The 18730-nt window shown below is 41.3% G+C and overlaps 1 protein-coding gene across 2 annotated transcripts in view; it reads right to left on the reverse strand.

Annotated features, from left to right (window-relative positions):
• Positions 1–332: 332 nt before the first annotated feature.
• The window catches only part of slc16a10 (solute carrier family 16 member 10), a 51224-nt gene continuing 32826 nt past the window's right edge, over positions 333–18730 (reverse strand). For both annotated transcript variants that reach the window (XM_028605199.1, XM_028605200.1), the window contains 5 exons: positions 14908–15052; positions 11835–12264; positions 6937–7080; positions 6234–6462; positions 333–1660 (listed from right to left, as the gene is read on the reverse strand). In XM_028605199.1, coding sequence (XP_028461000.1) covers positions 1425–1660; positions 6234–6462; positions 6937–7080; positions 11835–12264; positions 14908–15052 — 1184 coding nt within the window. In that variant the 3' untranslated portion in view covers positions 333–1424. The remainder of the gene's footprint in view (positions 1661–6233; positions 6463–6936; positions 7081–11834; positions 12265–14907; positions 15053–18730) is intronic.

Below are 18730 nucleotides of genomic sequence, written 5' to 3' on the forward strand. Positions count from 1 at the left end.
GTTCGGAGTAATTTCACCCTAGGGTCCTTTGCACCATGACAAATATGTTTGTCGTATCTCTTTTCGGTGTTGTAATTTGTAGACGGTCCCTAAGCCCTCTTCTTACTGCCGGTAGCAGCAGCAAAAGAGAGCAGAAGCCAGCAGGCAAGTGTTATTTAAATAAACTTCTGGTGTACTTACAAACTTTCCAATCCATCGTTTTATGAGTACATAACCTATTTGTACTAGTGTAGAAGTTTGGTATCATTTCGGGCATTATTAGTGGGGTTATTTACGAGATACAAACGTGGATCCATTAGCCCCTAAGCTAAGCACTAAGCTATTCAGCTGATAACGCTAACTCTCCCAATGTTCGACCCAGGTGAAAAAAGTTTATGGGGGGTTGTTTGGCTCGAGGTTGTGGTCCAAAGGACCCTAGGTTGAAATTACTCCGAACCATCACTTTAAGGTCTTGATCATTTCAGTCTACACTATGTCCATACAGAATTACCAAACTAATATGCAATTTATTAGCACAAACTAATAGCGACACAGCGAAGGTTGGAGCCTTTTGGCCCCTGAGGGCCTTTTTTTTGGTAATCCAGCCTTGAGTACAGCTCTTTGTATAAAATATGTGATTTCCTGGATCCAGCCTGGAGGACAGCGCAGAACCATTGTGCTTAAAAGCTGCTTCGCTTCAAGTGTCTGAGCACCCTTAAAGCTCAGACGATCCCAGAGCTTCAGGACTAACACTAATGAGGACCTCCGGATGTCCCTTTGAAACACTATCAACACATTACCCCCAGTATTTACAATTTTTGGCTTTAAGAAGCGTCCTGTCTGAGGGACACTGAACACAATGAAGAGGAGGTTTAAAGGAGAAAGGTTTAGCAGACCAGTTTGCTTTGCGGACGCAAAAACAAAAGATGTCGACTGAGGCTGAATCAAGTTATGTTCACACACATGACTGGGTTCCTGTCGTGTACAATTCAATGACTCTTTTTTTTATGCTGTATTTCTACATCTAAAAAGAAACATATGGTAGTGGTGAAAACTGATTGTAAAGAAAGTCCATCTGAAAGTGTTTTTTTGGTTGAGACACTGGCTCAAGCTGTGAATACACCGCATTTATAGTACAGCACAGCACCTCTTCTTTTCCCTTGTGACAAATGAAATGAAATGTTCCGTTTTCTCAATTTTCGCTTAAAACCTCAAGTTGTTTTTGAGATTAGTTCAGTCAGAACAATCTAATGCATAGTTCTTCAGGATCACATTCATGTAGAACTGTACTTTGACTCTTATCTGATATGTTTTATCACTTTGGCATTTTCTTCTACTGAAGGCAGTTGTTACAATCTTACTCCTACTGTTATGTCAGAACTCAGCAGTGTCAGTCTGAACCCCGTTGTGTGTGCGTGTCTCTTTCAGTCGGTTCAGGGGGACACTTAGAGGACAGACTCTCCAGTTTTGCTCAGAGCGTCCTCCAGAGCCTTCTCATGATCGCGCTTCTGGCCGGCCAGCAGTTCACCCTGCTCTTTGTTCAGGGCGTCCTCCTTCTCCTTCCTCTTGCGCCGGGCCTCCACCCAGGGTATCAGACACAGCACGGCGCCTCCGAAGATTGGGGGGATACCTGCCAAGTAGAAGGCCACGTCGTAGCTACCCAGTCTGTCCCTCAGGAAGCCTGTACACGGAGAACAGGGACAGAAAGAAATAGGGATGTTATTATCATTCCAACAGGTTATTGAAGTTTGAAATGTATTGAAGCTTTCTGGCAAAGGACATCAAATCCTCTATTCCAGACTCAAACACTGTGTGCAACAAAACCAGTGTTGTAAGATAACAAAGTACAGAGTAGATATCAGTACAGATCTACATGAATGTGTTGTTACAGAGTAACAAAGTCTCCACAGAATATATAGATACGGAGTAACGAAGTATACTCTGTACAAATACTAGTTACTGTACTTAAAGGAGAATTCCGGCGCAAAATGAATCTAGGGGTTAATTACACATGTGTACCGAGTCGACCGTTGTCTGGGATATGTTTTCATGGTAATCGAATGTGACCAGTTTTAGCTCAAACTGCTAACTAGCTTATAACGCTAGTCGTAAAGAAATCGCATGCAAACCGAAGCTAAACTGTCTGTACACTTACAAAGTTCTCAATGCTTCGGTTTGCATGTAGGGACCCTTATTATGCTACCGTTGAAGTGTGGGGCTATTTTGAGCCTTGTTAGTGGTATAGAAATAGAGATTTCCTTTTACTTTACCCTCGGCCCTGACAACTAGCGTTATAAGATAGTTAGCGGTTTGAGCTAAAACTGGTCACATTCGATTAGCATGAAAACATATCCCAGAGAACGGTTGACTCGGTACCCATGTGATATTAACCCCTAGGTTCATTTTGCGCCAGATTTCTCCTTTAAGTAGAATTTCACGTATCTGTACTTTACTTTTGTACTTTTACTTTTACTCCACTACATTTCCCCTAAGAATCTTCATTAATTGTTACTACAAAACAAAAGGAGAAGAAATTTGTAAGACTGCAAAGAAGCAGTTTTGTTAATCATCACTCCTAGATTGTAAGTGTAAAATGTCTTTTGCATGTTACATTAAAATGCACAATTTGAGTTCTAATGGATTTTGTTGGTAGTTGTTATGTGTACATACATATGTGTCATATTTTTATACTGTTATATTATCTTTCATATTTAATAAGTTTCTAGGTCACAGTTTCCAAGGTAAGCTATAAAGCTTCCATCACTGGGGGGAACAAGTCAGACCGAGTTTGTATCCCTCAGGTGTGTACTGTCACGTAAATTGATGAAACCTGAAAATATGAATGTATAGTTTTAATTAGAAACAGTACATCCAGAGTAAATATCTATGTTTATATAGCCATCTGTGTAAATAGTATATTTGTGTGAATTGTGAATGTATCTGTAACATTTAAATTATTTGATCCTGTACCGTTTATCAATAGTAGTTAGTTTCACAGTTATTTTTTACAGCGTGGCCACAGAAAGTTTCCTTTGATTTTTACTTCCTTTTTTTATTGAATATTTTTTACTGAGACCGGGCTTGTATCTCTCAGATCCCGAAGGCTTGTTAGCAAATAAATGATCAACGACATCGGAGCTGCCTGTGCTACTTCCGTTGGGCTCCAACTGTCAGCCGCGGGCAATATTTACTGTACACAAATTAAGAGAAGTGAACACCCGTTACACAAGTTAACACACGCTCGCTTTGTTGCTGAGCACCAAAACCACAGGCCAAAACTAAAGAAGAAGAGGAGGAAGCATAATATCTGATAGCATCATGGAAGCACCGGCTGCAGGCTCTGCCGCCATGGTAACAGACGACAAGGGTTGTTTTTTTTTTGTTTTTTTTTTGCTTCTAATAATTAAGAACATTTAATATCAGAAAAATTACTTTTGATACTTAAGTACAGTAAATATCAGATACTTTAAGACTTTTAATCAAGTCATATTCTAAAAGGTGACTTAAAACTTCTACCAAAGTCATTGTCTGGTAAGATACTTGTACTTTTACTCAAGCATTGCTTTCAAGTACTTTATACAAGACTGCCAAGTTACTACAGTGCATGTTAAAGCTATAGTGGGTAGTTTCTGTCGCCCACATGAGGAATTCTAAGTAATAGCAACAAAACTGTCGGTGCATCGACATGATACAAGCCTTCCGTGATCGCGCACGGAAATTCAGGTGATGCCGGAAATTCGGCCGGATGTCCCTCATTTTCTCAATCCGGTGGATTTGTGAAGACTATGGTTAACTGCTCCTCAGATCTCTGCAGGGTAAATCCAGACAGCTAGCTAGACTATCTGTCCAATAGGAGTTTTCTGTTGCACGACTAAAACTACTTTTGAACGTACACATGTTCCACTAAAACAAGTTCCTTCCTGAGACTATTTAGCAGAAGCACTGTGGCTGCGTCCGGAGCTTAGCACCGCCCAAGATGATTATGATTGGTTTAAAGAAATGCCAATAAACCAGAGCACGTTTTTCTCCCATCCCGAAATGCTGTGTGGACTAGCCAGACCCTCCTCCGCAGCGCTGTGGAGGAAGGCCTGGCAATGGCAAGACTAGCTTTGTATCAACTCATTTGGCAATGATTTGAATGTAACGGACGTTCATTGATATAAAATAGTGGCGCACTATAGCTTTAACATGTCGTCACTCAATTTCTCCCAGTAACGTGGTTTCTCTTATGTGCGTTAATAGAGCCACTTGTTCAGCTTGAGGGAAGTTCAAGCCCTGTGTCTGCAAGCATTCACTTCACTAAAGTTTCTCGTAGCTGACTCTGACCTCTGAACCTTTCTGAGGGGGAAAGTCACACAGACTGTAAAATGAATTCCTTGTCTTTCAGCACTTTGCACATGAAGCTCACATAAGCTTATATACATTTATTAAAACTGATTTATATCATGGAACCCTTCGAAACCCACACAATGCAGGTCACTTGCACTCCAGTGTTAAAGAGCTCATGCATTTCCCATGGAATATTGGCACGACACAGCTGTTAGAATACAGTATGTGCTGGCTTCTTCAGTAACTACATGGTGCCAAAATAGACACTAGGTGGCGCAAAAGCCCTACTATATGAATATCAGTATGATATTCTTTTTTTTTTTAGATTATTTGTGGGGCATTTTAGGCCTTTATTTTTTTATAGCAGAGAATGAAAGACCTCTACTATTAACTGAAGATATTTTCATATAGATAATCTCATTAAATTAAATTTGGTTTCTGCAGAACAATAATCAACTTTAAAACAGTTAAATATTGTTACTAAATGTATTCAATTATTACTAGATTATTTTCTTGACTAATTGACTAGTTGTTTGGTATATAAAAGGTCAGAAAATGGTAAAAAATGTGGATCATTGTTTTCCAAAGCCCAAGATGACGTCCGGAAATGTTTTGTTTTGTCCACAACTCAAAGATCTTCAGTTTACTGTCCCAGAGGAGAGAAGGAACTAGAACAATATTCACATTTAACAAGCTGGAATCAGGGAATGAAAGGAGCATGAGCGCGTACCACGCTAGCAGCTAGGCGAGCATTATAACGTGTGTTCCAAAGTGATCACGTTGGTCTCTGAAGTAAAGGCTGGACTACAATAGAGCTGTTTGGAGCAGTTGGTGAACAGTGTTTTCTGTTGGAGATGGTAAGTCCCTTTGGGGGGGACTTTGGGCTTTTTCACTTTGTAAACCTATAACATGATCAAAACAGGTATATAACACAATAAAAGAAAGGGAAAAAGTCAAAAAGCATAATATGAGCACTTTAAGACTTTTTAAGACCCCGCGGAAACACTGAAGAGCTCATAATAAGTCTGCAAATATACTAAATCAGGAGGAGGGTCTGGCTAGTCCACACAGCATTCCGGGATGGGAGAAAAACGTGTTCTGGTTTATTGGCATTTCTTTAAACCAATCACAATCATCATGGGCGGTGCTAAGCGCAGGACGGAGTCACGGTAGCTCTGCAAAATAGCCTTGGAAAGGAACATGTTTTGGTGGAAGGTGTAAATTCAAAAGTAGTTTTTGTTGTGCAACAGAAAACTCAGATTGGACAGATAATCTAGCTAGCTGTCTGGATTTACCCTCCAGAGATCTGAGGAGCAGTTAACCATAGTCCCACCGGAGTTTAGTACGCCAACACAAAGAAAGAGAAAGGGGACGGACATCCGGCCGATAATTAGAGACATCCGGCGGAACTTCTGGTGAATGAATAGTTGTTGATATAGACTACTAAATCACAATGCCTTACAAGAATATGAACATGGTTGATATTCAGTATGACGTGAGTAGGGGTGTAAATCACAAGTTTTATCACTATAAAATATATTGATTCTTTGAACAACAATACAATATTTGCTGATTTAATTCAGGGGGCTGCAAGACGATATACGCCCTTTTAACACAGTTACATTCATAGCAACTCAAAAAAGCAACTAAAATATGATTTGACAATACTATTACTGAGCTCTTCGAGACATTTAAATTAAAAACAAACTATGCTCTTTAGTAATAAGTAGTAGTGGTAATAAAGTGGGAATCTGAAATAAAGAGGAATCTTACAGACCATATGTATCGATTTTTCCCTTTGCGTCAAATATATTGTATCATGGATCCAGATCGATGTATCGTTACACCCCTAGACGTGAGCATGTATCATGTACCCATTGGCTTCTTGAGAGCATAAATTAGTATTTAGACTGTTCCTGTATTACCTGCGATGGGGGGCCCCACAGTCATGGGCACGGACATCAGGCCCAGCAGGAAGCCGATGGCCTGGGACACATCTTTGTCCCCGACCAGCTCAAAGGCGATGGGGCCCATGATGCAGATGAAGCAGCCGTCGAACAGCCCCATCAGCAGGCACACGGCAATCAGTGCGCCGAAGATGTTGCACAGAGGGATCATCATGGACATGAGGCCGATGACGAAGAAGGAGGTCACCTAGAGAGACAGGAGAGAGGCGTGGATTACAATTCTTCTCTCACTCCTTCATATGATGGTTTCATAATTGTTAGGTTTCCTTATCAGGGTAGGGCTGGGCAATAGATCAATATTATATCGACAATGATATACAGGGGTTTCCCCCGGAATAGTTGTTTAGCCCGGTGGCAAGTGTCTTTTTTCAACGAGGGCCCGGCTGGGGCCAGTCACAGAGCACTGATGTAGAGCCCAATCATTTCTGTGATAACAGAATCATGGAAGGAATCGCTAAATTGAGAATTAAAAAAAGCTATAAAACAGATTTCATAGGACCCTACATTAAGTCAGTGCTAAATGCTAACGGGAGATTTAAAACTATGACTACGTCTAAGTTTACAAAAATATGTTGATAGCATACTGGTGGTACCAGTGAAGTATACGCTGGAAGGTACAGAGGTGACAACTAATCTTCTCAGTCTGTTTCCTCAAACTCACCTGCAGGTAGACTTTGTTGACTCCATTAACGTAGTCTGCCACCCTGCCGAAGATGAGACGGCCCACACAGGACGTGATGCCAATGCACATGAGCAGAACTTCTTTATTGGCCTCTTTTCCAAAACGCTCCTCCACGTGCTTCATCTGGGGACAATGAAGGAAAGAAATGAACACAGATGTCTCATGGCTCTTACCCAGTTAACACCCGGGAAAAAAGAATGTTAAAAATGCAGAAGAGGGAACAGCAAGTCCAACTGCAGTGGTGGTAGTTCAGCTTTATAGATTCAACAAGTCTCGTTGAGACTGAGAGAGACCTTGTGTCTGTTCAGTTTAAACTGACATATCTCAGCAAGTAAGGCATCAGAAATAAAAACACACTATTATATTGGTTTTAGTCATTTGTTATAAAAAACGTAAAATTTCTCTGATTTCAGCTTCTTAAATGTGAATATTTTGTATGTGACAGTAAACTGAATATTTTTGAGTTGTGGACAAAACAAGACATTTAAGGATGTCATCTTGGGCTTTGGAAAACTGATGAAATTTCCCCCGATTTTCTGGCATTTTATATACCAAACAACTAATTGATTAATCGAGAAAATAATCAACAAATTAATCAACTATGAAAATCAGACTCAGAAAAAGTGTTTATTGTGTAACACCTGCGTGGAATTTGCCGTGGTGAATGGTGCATACATAAACAAACATATTAAACATAAAGCAGTTTACAGTATTTCCTCGAGGAGCACATAGTTGTGAGACGTTTTACATCACAATGTTTTCATGCTTAGGACGTGATGCTTCACTTGCTCAGTGTTTTGCATTCTTTAAGCAGAAAACAGGTTGGACTGTATATGAGGTTTGGCAGTGTTTCCACTGCTCTGTACTGTATCAGCCATTTTCCACAGTTCGTTGTTGCTTCTATCTTACCCATTATGTAACTGCTCCATATTTCAACATTCCTCTTTTATATTCTGTTTTGGCTGCCGGTTAATGTTAGAATCCACTTCAGACTGTTAGAAAAGCAGCCCAGATGTTTTTTTTCCACATTACTTGCTTTATGTGCACAGAGCTGTAATTCCCAGAATTGGAGAGCCTGTGAGAAAAGAGGGGCCTCCTGTTGGGAGCCCTGGCAGCTACTTTTACCTCCAGGCAGGCAGCAGCAGTCCTGCTCAAAGGGCCTGTGTGTCTGCTGCCTGCAGGTCACACATCCGTATGCAAAGACCTCTGGATGACTTATCGTCTTTGTCAATACGCCACAACAGCCTGCTTTGTGTTTGAGAGTGTCCTACTCAGTGGGGATTCCCACAACCAAGAAGCAACGCTGCAGGCAACAACTGGAGGCTCAGCGTGTATGTGTGTGTGTGTGTGTGTGTGTGTGTGTGTGTGTGTGTGTGTGTGTGTGTGTGTGTTACAGCTGAACAATGAATCGAAATGTTATTGGTACAGATCCTCGCAAAAGTCACAGCATAATAATGCTAATGTTTTTTTTTTTTTATGAAAATGATATTGCAGTTGCAAAATAATTCAACAGAACCGTAATTAGATATTTTTCAAAAACATTTAGCCCTACAACACACACACACACACACACACACACACACAACACACACACAGATCCTGCCCGGGCACTTTTGCTCCACTCAAGCTCCTGATAATGCCTACAGAACATGCCTGAACACGGTACGTGTTGGTAGGATGTATTCCATGTTGGTTTTGGTATTTTAACAGGATTTGTTGACAATAAGACAAATAGAATATCACCAGGCTTTTTCAAACTCCACAGTAGGGCTTTCTCACAGCAAACGCAGGTGTAATTAATAACATAAGAGCAATAATACATGTTATTAGTAAAACCTGTGCTCCTCCTGCTGTGAAATTAATCTATAGACCCAATCACAATGTTTGTTTACAAGAACTTGTCCCGTACATGCAAGTTTACAGCACTAAGCAAATGGAGACGAGAGACAACTGGATATATACTCTCAGAAAATAAGCACCGCACAAACATCAGATGAGTCAGATCCCTACAGTATATCTTTAAAATGTGCAGTTACGACTCAAAAAATGACAACAGAAATTTTGCTTTAATTTTTAAATATCTCTGCAGTTCAAATCAGTTTAAATTTTTGTGTTAGTGCGACGTCACAGTGATTCATTCAATGGTTGCTGGAAATGACATGACATTCTACATTCAGAAAAAAGAAAAACTAAATTAGAAAATGGCACATCACCGATATGCTTTTTGAAGCTGCTTTTATAGTGTGTTTTGGGGTGAATTCCCCCCTTCAGAGCCCCACTCTATTTGGCTGTTTAATGGTTATTAAACAGCCAGCCCTGCAGCCCACACGCCGCAGCCCTGCAGGTGCTCCTCATTAAACACAATGAAACAAGCTTATTTTTCAAGTAAAGGCAGATTTTTTTAAAGAAAAATACCATTCTGTATGCCACTAATGTGAATCTGTAATGATCAGCCATACTGATTAAAAAAAGAGGACATGCATTATCTGTCTTACTGATATGTTTAAACTTTCTCACGTGCTGTTCTTCAATGTTATTTTTGCCAAGGAAGCACAACCACACCTTCTACCAGTCCACGCACAGAACAAACAGCCGTACCTGAAGGCCGACATCTTATCTCAAATCTATGTGTGTGTGTGTGTGTGTGTGTGTGTGTGTGTGTGTGTGTGTGTGTGTGTGTGTGTGTGTGTGTGTGTGCGTGTTAAACTACCTACATTGGACTTTACACTTGTACAGTCTTCAGATAAGTACAGCCTGATTTGGAAAGAGGAAAAACACACATGGAACTGTTGTAAAAAGTATTTGCATTCATGCAAAGAAACACCTACGCATGCCATAACACCAGAGAAAGAAAAGTGTGGAGAGGTTGTGAGTGCCCCTTCCTGAAAACCTGAACAATATGCAGTTTGACTCATTTCCTTCTTATTCTTCCCATGCAGTGTCACCATTCCGGGGCTTGGCCTTAAGTGCAGGGAGGGAGGGGGGGGCTCTGTGTTTAGGGAAGGACGGTTTCTGGGGCTCTGAGGCCAAGGCTACCGCGGAGGCTGCAGCCAGGCCCCAGTCTGAGTAGCAGACACAGGAGAAGTGTTGGGAAAACACGTTACACACTGATAGACTGATCTTCCTCCAATAACAGAGTCATTGTGTCCAAATAAACAGACCCCCCCCTGAGTCCGTCCAACACATCCAGGCTCTGCTCTCCAGCCCTCCCGAGAAGACGTTTTCTCCAATATCATATTTTCCCATCTTATAGCCGAAATAAATGGAGAGTAAGGGAAAGTGACACCTGTTTACAGAACTGTCTCCTGACTGAAGGGAGAGCTGCAAATTGATCCTTCCTGTCATATTCGGTTACTTTCATCAGGACCACACAGCTGAAGTATCTTATGTGGACACATGCTGCTGTGACGTGCACTCACATTATGGCTGCGGGCTTTAGTATCTAAACAGTGAGACTAAGCATGGGCGTCTCCGCACAGGCTATTCGGCTATTAGGTCAACATCTTCAAAATGAAAACTTTTAAAGGGTGGGTTCACCAGATCTGTTGGCGTTGACGTGTGGTAATTTGTCATCAGACTTCTTACCCCTCTCTGGACCTTTGGCCCAGAGAGTGGGTGATGGCACCCAACAACACAAACAACACATACTGTAAGTAAACGGTTAGGATTGGGCACCCAGAACCAGTTCCGTCTTGGAATCGTTTCATAAATTCAGTTCCAATCGATTCGTTTCTTTTTTCCTTGAAAGGAAGAATTGGAATTGGAATCAGAATTGTTAAAATCAAAACAATGCCCAACCCTATTCATACTTTGCAGTGACGTCATTACCATGGGAACCTGGCGGGCAAGAAACGCCGATAGAATGGTGCTGAACAGTGGCCAGTCACGGGAATTGCAGCCTTGCAGATTTCCAATACTACAATCAATCAACTATTTAGACCATATGTCACTCGGAACTTGTGATCCATACACAGCACCCGCTGATATTTTCATTGCTTTGAAGCTGGCAAAGTCTCTACCAGACTTGGAGTTTGGAGATATTTACATCTATCTTATAGGGAATCCGTCACTTTACACTGCACAAAAAATGAAAGCCTACAAAAGTACAGATAGCTATCTTTTTTTCAAGAGTGGATGGGTTAACAACGCTGTCATATGGGAGGTGAAAAACAGGAATATCTTCATAATCAAAGCAAAGGTGAGTGTTACTAGTTAGTTAGTTAGCTAGCTAGCTGCTCGCTAACATTTGCTGATCTGTTCCGTCGTGTGATGAAGTCTTCATCTGAATACGTAGACCCTCCCTGCCGACGAATGACAGCTTGATTAAACCTTCTGCCAACACTAGGCTATGTATCATGTAGGGTGACCAGACGTCCCGGTTTGATCGGGACAGTCCCGAGTCCCGACAAAAGTTGTGTCGGGACGCTAAAAAATCCCGGTTTACACCAACCACTATGAAATTGTCCCGCTTGTCAGCGATTACATAACCGACGTGGTCATATTATAGCTCGATCATTAACTAAACCATGTAGAAAGACTAATAAAGCGTCCAGCGTATGATTTTAACAATGTGTGTGTGTGTGTGTGTGTGTGTGTGTGTGTGTAAATCGTAGCGGTCTGCATAATCTGTGCCGCCAGCGTTACGATGTATATTTGTTAAATTTCACAGTGGGCTTTCAGCCAACAAATTGATTCTTGAGCAAATTCACTCAATTCACACAACAAATATACGTTATAGAATGAAGTTCTTGCCCGCCAGCCAGTAGTTGTGACGTCACGTGCAAAGTATGAATACACGGTATGCGTGAAAGTCAGTGAAATCAAATTTGATTTATAGAGCAGATGAATGAAAAAGTATGTAGAAAACACAAACTTACCAGGTGAACATAAGGCACAAAGTAGCCATAGAGGGCTGCGGGAATACCGAAGGCCCAAATGCGATATCCCAAAGACTTCCAGATATTGACGTTGAAAATCTGGCTCATGGGTGGGCACCGGCTGCCTGCGCGGGTGTTGCTGGATTTGACTGGCAGCAGGGGCCTGTAGGTTAAGCCGGCCAGCATCAGAATAAACATGAGGATGCAGAGGACGCGCATGGTGTTCTGGAGGCCCACTTTATCCAGCAGGCCCGACAGGACGAAGGGCAACGTGATGGTGAAGATGCTGCTGCCAGCCGTCACAATGCCGTTCACCAGACCCAGGCGCTTTTTGAAGTAGTGGCCCAGGATGACCAGGCTGGGCTGGTAGGCGAAAGAGCAGCCGCAGGCAAACACAATGCCATAGGTGAAGTACATGGGGGCCAGGGACCTGAGAGGGGATCAAACAACAAGATACATCACTGTACTGCTTACATTAAAGATTTCCAGGACAAATTTACTCTATACATAATTAAAATGTATTTTCCAACTGAGCACTACAATTTTATGCTGATGACACCATCTTTTATGGTTACAGGCTGCTTTAATAATCGGATTCATGCTCTTAATGCAAATCTAATCAATACAGTACAGCATTATAAGCACATTGTCCTACAAAACATTAAAGAGTTCCAGGACAAAAGGCCAACAATTCATCCACAGGACGTCTCCCAGCAAAGAGTCCAGACGCCCTACTATTTACTCTATACATAATTAAAATGTATTTTCCAACTGAGCACTACAATGTTCAATTTTATGCTGATGACACCATCTTTTATGGTTACGGGCTGCTTTAATAATCGGATTCATGCTCTTAATGCAAATCTAATCAATACAGTACAGCATTATAAGCACACTGTCCTACAAAACTCATGTTGAACAAAATAAAAATTCTAATTAGATTCTGCTGATATTTTAATAGTATTTGTATGCAGAGTGTGATTTGTGAAGAAAGCAAAGGGGGGGATGTAAATCCCCCTTTCAATACCATGGATATAGTGCCACTAGGCCAGCCATGCCAAAACACATTTGCATTCATGCACTAAAAATAATCTCGAAATGAAAAAGCACAATGTGGTGTCAACATAAAACACAGCGCTTTCAAGGCGGAGAGCGGAGTTCACTTCTCGCCGAAAACAAAATACTTTCACCCAGGAACCGCTTGTTCGTTCCTCTGGAGTGTTTTATCCAAACCACTATCTTTTTCCTAAACTTAACTAGTTGTTTTGGTGCCTAAACTTAACTGTCATTGCCGCATGACTCTCTCCAGTCCAGATAGATACAATAGGATGGTGCTTCCAAGTGGTTTCAAAGTCCCGTTTGGGGTAAAGTCAAATCACGAGTAAGAAAATGTTGCACCTTGCACAGTCCGCAGCAGAACTTGGCTGTCAGCCCCCCCTGTGAAATGCTGTTTCACAGCCACTTGATAAGTGGCAATTATTTATCGCACTTGAGAGCGATAAAGTGAGGAGTTGAATACCGTTTGGATCACACATTTCTGAGTGTTTCCTCAAGTGTAGTGTAGACGTATAGAATTCCAGGAAATTATTTACATCTGAGTGCTACATGCAGAGCCTCTAACCCACAGAGTCTCGATCAAAGCTAGAAAGGAGTATGAACATTACGTGCTCAGCAGCAAACCGCAAACAGACACAGTTAGAGACCAGCTAGTGAACACAGTGATGCATTCAACAGCTAAAGAGACATAGGGGAGCTTCTACAGAGGGTAAATGTGGGACAGGATATATAAAATTCAATAAGAGGTGAACCCCAGAAGGGGAAAGGACCGAGCCATGTCTTGGAGGGTGACAGCAGAGGTGTAATTTGTGTTTGTTTTTGTATTTGTGTATCATGGCTTTGCTGGAGGTGCCGTTGTTTTATTCTGTATATCATGTGATACTGTGATATAATTCTCTTTTTGTTTTTTTATAGTACAACAGAGGTTAGAAGATCATGTTTGTTGTTGACTGGGATGGAGGGTGGGAGTTAAAGGTTGCAATTGTAATTGCAATAAAAAAAAATCAATAAAAACATTGCAAAAAAAGAAAGAAAAAAGAGACAGATATTTCCCTGAGGAGTTGGTGGAGACTATTAGACTTCCATTCATCAGTTGGACACTAGTCTCGCATTGCCAGACTTTCCTCCACAGCGCTGTGAAAGAGGTTTTGGCTAGTCCACACAACATCCCGGGATGGAAGAAAAACGTACTCTGGTTTATTGTCATATCTTTAAACCAATCACAATCGTCCTGGGCAACGCTAAACGCCAGACTGAGCCACAGTGCCTCTATAAATAGCCTCGGGAAGGAACTTGTTTTGGTGGAACGTGTACGTTCAAAAGTAGTTTTAGTCGAGCAACAGAAAACTTGGACAGATAGTCTAGCTCAGTGGTTCTCAAACTTTTTTTTTAAGCCAAGTTCCCCAGCGGCGCAGGGTTTGAATCGGACCTGCTGCCCTTTGCTGTGTGTCATCCCCCATCTCTCTCCCCCTTTCATATCTGTACACTTTCAAATAAAGTGAAAAGCCCTGAAAAAATTATCTTAAGAAAAGAAAGTCTATATAAAGAGGTACAATTCTCCAAAGTTTGAGCAACACTGGTCTAGCTAGCTGTCTGGATATACCCTGCAGAGATCTGAGGAGCAGTTAACCATTATAGTCCTCTGAGTTAATGCACGGGGGGGCCACCAAATAATTAAATAATGAATTTTTTTAATTTTTTCAGTACACAAAAATATTTTGCACATCTATAATGTGAGACAGGTGCGTCAGAGGGGGATAAGTAAGTCAAAAGTTGCAGAGAAACTCCCGCACACTGTCTAACTTGCAAAAAAATAATTTTATTAGTAGGCAACGTTTTCGGTACTAGACCATCATCTGGCAAAATGAATGACGGGAGTTCCTTTGCAAAATTCAAATGTCTTAACATGAATCCATTTGTGGAGCTCAGTACCCAATAACCTTGTAGGAGTAGGTGCTATGTATTGCTGTATGGAGTAATGACACAAGTTCATTTGAATGCTTATTTTGTTCCTTACGTGACAAAGGAGCTGGCCAGCAGGCCGACCAGGCCGACAGCAGCGCCGCCCACGGCGGTAACTCTGCAGCCGAGGATGTCGGTGAAGACGCTGACGATGGGAGAGCAGAAGAAGATCATCCCCATGGAGAGGGAGCCCACCAATGCTGCACACAAAGTACACAGAGAGAGTGATGCATGAGAAAAATCTCTCACGGTAATTATCATTTCACATCCAAAACAGGAAACGGTTAAGGGCACAAACAAAACTGGGAGTTTTCAGGGAGAAGGTGTTGGTTAAAATGAATATTCCAGATGCTGACTAAAAAACAAATACAATGCAAAATAATACAATGCTGTTACTCTTGTATCCATGCACGCACACACACACACAGTTAATTTGCACAGATGTCTTACAGGTCAAGAGTTTCCTTTTTTTTTTATAGATCCTGTTCATTAATCACATTGTACATTGTTTGTATTTGCATCCATTTTTCTTTGTAACCTTGGAGAAAACATTTGACATCACTTTCCTTTCCTAGACCGAGCGTACACTTACTTAGACGTGTGATTAGATGGCTGTGTAAACACAAAAGACCTTTTGTTAACACCACAACATTTTGTTATGATTCCACAGCCATTTAACCTGCTGCTGCTCCTTTTACAGTAATCAAGCAGGTAGACCTACCTTCATGTGTGCATGTACAAATAACTGTAGTAAGCCACTTTTCTATTAAATATAATAATTTCATAATTTAAAATAAATAATTTAAATTTTTGTAAAAGACCTGTTTACAAAAGTAGAAGGCATGCTAAACAGTGAAGTTAATACAATATTAAAAAGATGCAGAAAAGGGAAAAGACCCTGCCCTGGAGTAGGAGCTGAAAGAGTTACAGGAACTGCGGTCAGAGGAACTTAATAATCCCCAAATTGGTCCAGTCTGAACACAAGGGTTCTAGGAACATTATGTTCTAGGAACTGCAAAAATCCCTCCAGTCGGAAAGAGGCTTATGAGATACTAAAAGGGACAGCTAGCTCAGTATAATCTGTACAGTATAAGCTCTACTGGTTGACAAATCTCTGTTGTCTGATGGTTAAAGGGACTCCCCCGATGTTATACATATACACGTCAGTCTACTAGTCAAGAGGAGTACTATGAAAACAGTTGTATAATATCTTTCTCCGGTTGTAATAAAGTAACCCTTATAAAGCCATTGTGGTTATCTCGCCCTGTATTTAGAGATTAAAACTATGTTTTACAAACTGGGCTGTGGAGTTTACCGTGCAGGTATACTAATGGTTGCATTAGGACAGTGGTTCTCAAACGTTTTACACCACGTACCACTTCAGAAAATATAAGCCCTTCTAAGGACCACCATTATGGCCCACGTTAAAATAGAGAAGCAAAGGCCTACCCAGTTCACGCAGGAGACAGGGTTATTCCTAAAAACAATATTTATTGTCAACAGCCACAGACACGAAGGTCTTCCTCCATCCCACTCCAAATGAATCAAAATTTGAGGCGACTCGGGTCATATCTCCATATTGTTTTGCATCATTTGCTGCTAGCAGGTGCTGGGGAGACTTCACCGCCCCTACTTAAGCAGCAACTAGCACTACGCTTGTCAACTGTAGTTTCAACAGGACTGCTAGAAATATTCTCCTCCTCGTCCACACTTATCGTCATATCAGTTAAACTTTGGAGCCACGATTGCAGTTTTTTTTAACCATTCATTTGACCTCTGCTTACTATCTTGCCATCACATCTCGTAACTAATTATGGATGCATGCGCACTCCGTTCATGAACGTAACTATGTAGCAAGCTGATATCGAAGAAAAAGAATATAACACTTCAACACTTATTTTAAATTACTTTTAACTGATCATAGTTTAAGAGCCCTATTTTAACGATCCACGCGCATGGCGTGAAGCGCCTGGCGCAGGTGTGTTTAGGGCGTGTCCAAATCCAATTTTGCTAGTTTGACAGTGGAAAAAAGGGTCTGTGCGCCAGGCGCATGGTTCAAAAGGGTTGTACTTAGTGTCTTCATTAATCAGAGGTGTATTTTGGGCGTAACATGCAATAAACCAATCAGAGAGTCATCTCCCATTCTCTTTAAAAGCCAGGCGCGTTTGGACTTTGGCACATTGCTGTTATGATGGAGGATTTGCACCGTAATATTTTTATTTGTAATCTTTTGCATGTGTGTGTGCTGCTGTGCGTTCCTGTGTGTGTAACAAGCATAGTGTGCTGCGCTGTGCATAAGCCTAGGCACATTTTACTAATAGGCTGTTAAAATAACAATGAAATGCTGCGTTAATGACTTTAGACCAGGTTTTTGTTGGTCAATGCCGCAATCACTTCCCGCTGCCTCAAGATAGCAATACACCCAGAATTCCCCTGAACACACCTCCCTGTAAGACCAGCGCAAAGATGGGCACAGGAGCATTTGCTATTTAAACGACGCGGGCGCTGGACGGGAAACTGACAACTGCGTCGGTCTTAAACTAGCAAAGACACTTGCGCTGGGCTTTGCGCTGCGCCGGGTGCAAGATAGGGCCCTTAGTATCATTACTGGAATTGTTGTAGTATTTCTATAGTAGACTATTATGTATATATATTTTTTTTTTTATTTTATATCAGAGATTCCATCACATACCACTAGAGGGAGCTTGCGTACCACCAGTGGTACTAGTACTATTACCACAGTTTGAGAACTGGTGCATTAGGGAAATGTTGGAAGTTGAGCTATACTAAGGACTAACATTCAGGATATCTCTGCTGCTTCAATTGTGACCATTCATTTTTTAAATGTGTTTCTTGCGAGTTTCCCATTTCTGTGAATGTATTACTGTAAGGCTAAATCTCTACCCTTTAATATTGTCAAACCCTAGGTTCAGGTTTACTAGGTTTTATTTGGAGGGGGTTTTCGGGGTCCAATCCAAAGACAATGTTACATTTTTCAGTAAAAGAAATATGCTATTTTATATTATTTTGGACCGTTATTATTACTACCATATGTGTTTAAAAAGTTGGACAAGCTAGAGCAGATAATACTGTAACACTTGCTAAAGAAGTCCATTGGGGACCATCTACAGATCTTAAAATAAAATTAGGGTAGGGAAAACCCTGTCTTGGTACAGCTTGACCTGTGCTTACTGACCAATCTCTCCCAATGGAAAGGTATTGTATTTTCCATATTAAGCCAAAGTGATTTGTTTTGATTGCAAGCCAGATCTGCCTTGAAATGTCAGTAGAGTTAAAACTCTGACCATCAGGGCTCTCACAGGAAACAGGTGCAGTGTTTGCTCAATGCTTAGTCAGCAGTCTTCTGTTGCAGACTCTAAGGTTAAATACCACGGTCACATGCTGTAGCAGACTCTGTGATACGTTAAAATAAATTTACAGCAATGCAGACAGGCCATTCAGGGATAGTAACAGCGGGGGGGGGTGCTTGATCATTGTGTGATTTATTTAAAGGAATATGCCACCGTTTGTTGAAATAGGGCTTATCATGGTCTACCCTGGCTGTAGATAGGTGGGCCAACGTATTTTTTTGTCTCAGTGCAAGTCTTTCGTTGGCTCACTTTTACTCACAACATGCTAACCGGCAACATAGGATTCCATTCACTACGCTAAGCTAACTAGCGGCGGCACTGCTGGTGTTGCACCGGACTAAAACAATGCATGCGCAAAAAATGCGTTGGCCCACCTATCTACAGCTAGGGGAGACCGTGATAAGCCCTATTTCAACAATCCCCAAGTATCCCTTTAAGAAAAGTAGCTGTAGGCTGGAGAACAAGTTGTTTGCATTTACTTTAAGACAAGTGGGCAGCTATCTACTG

Source organism: Perca flavescens, chromosome 18 (genome assembly GCF_004354835.1).
Source record: "Perca flavescens isolate YP-PL-M2 chromosome 18, PFLA_1.0, whole genome shotgun sequence".
NCBI lineage: Eukaryota > Metazoa > Chordata > Actinopteri > Perciformes > Percidae > Perca > Perca flavescens.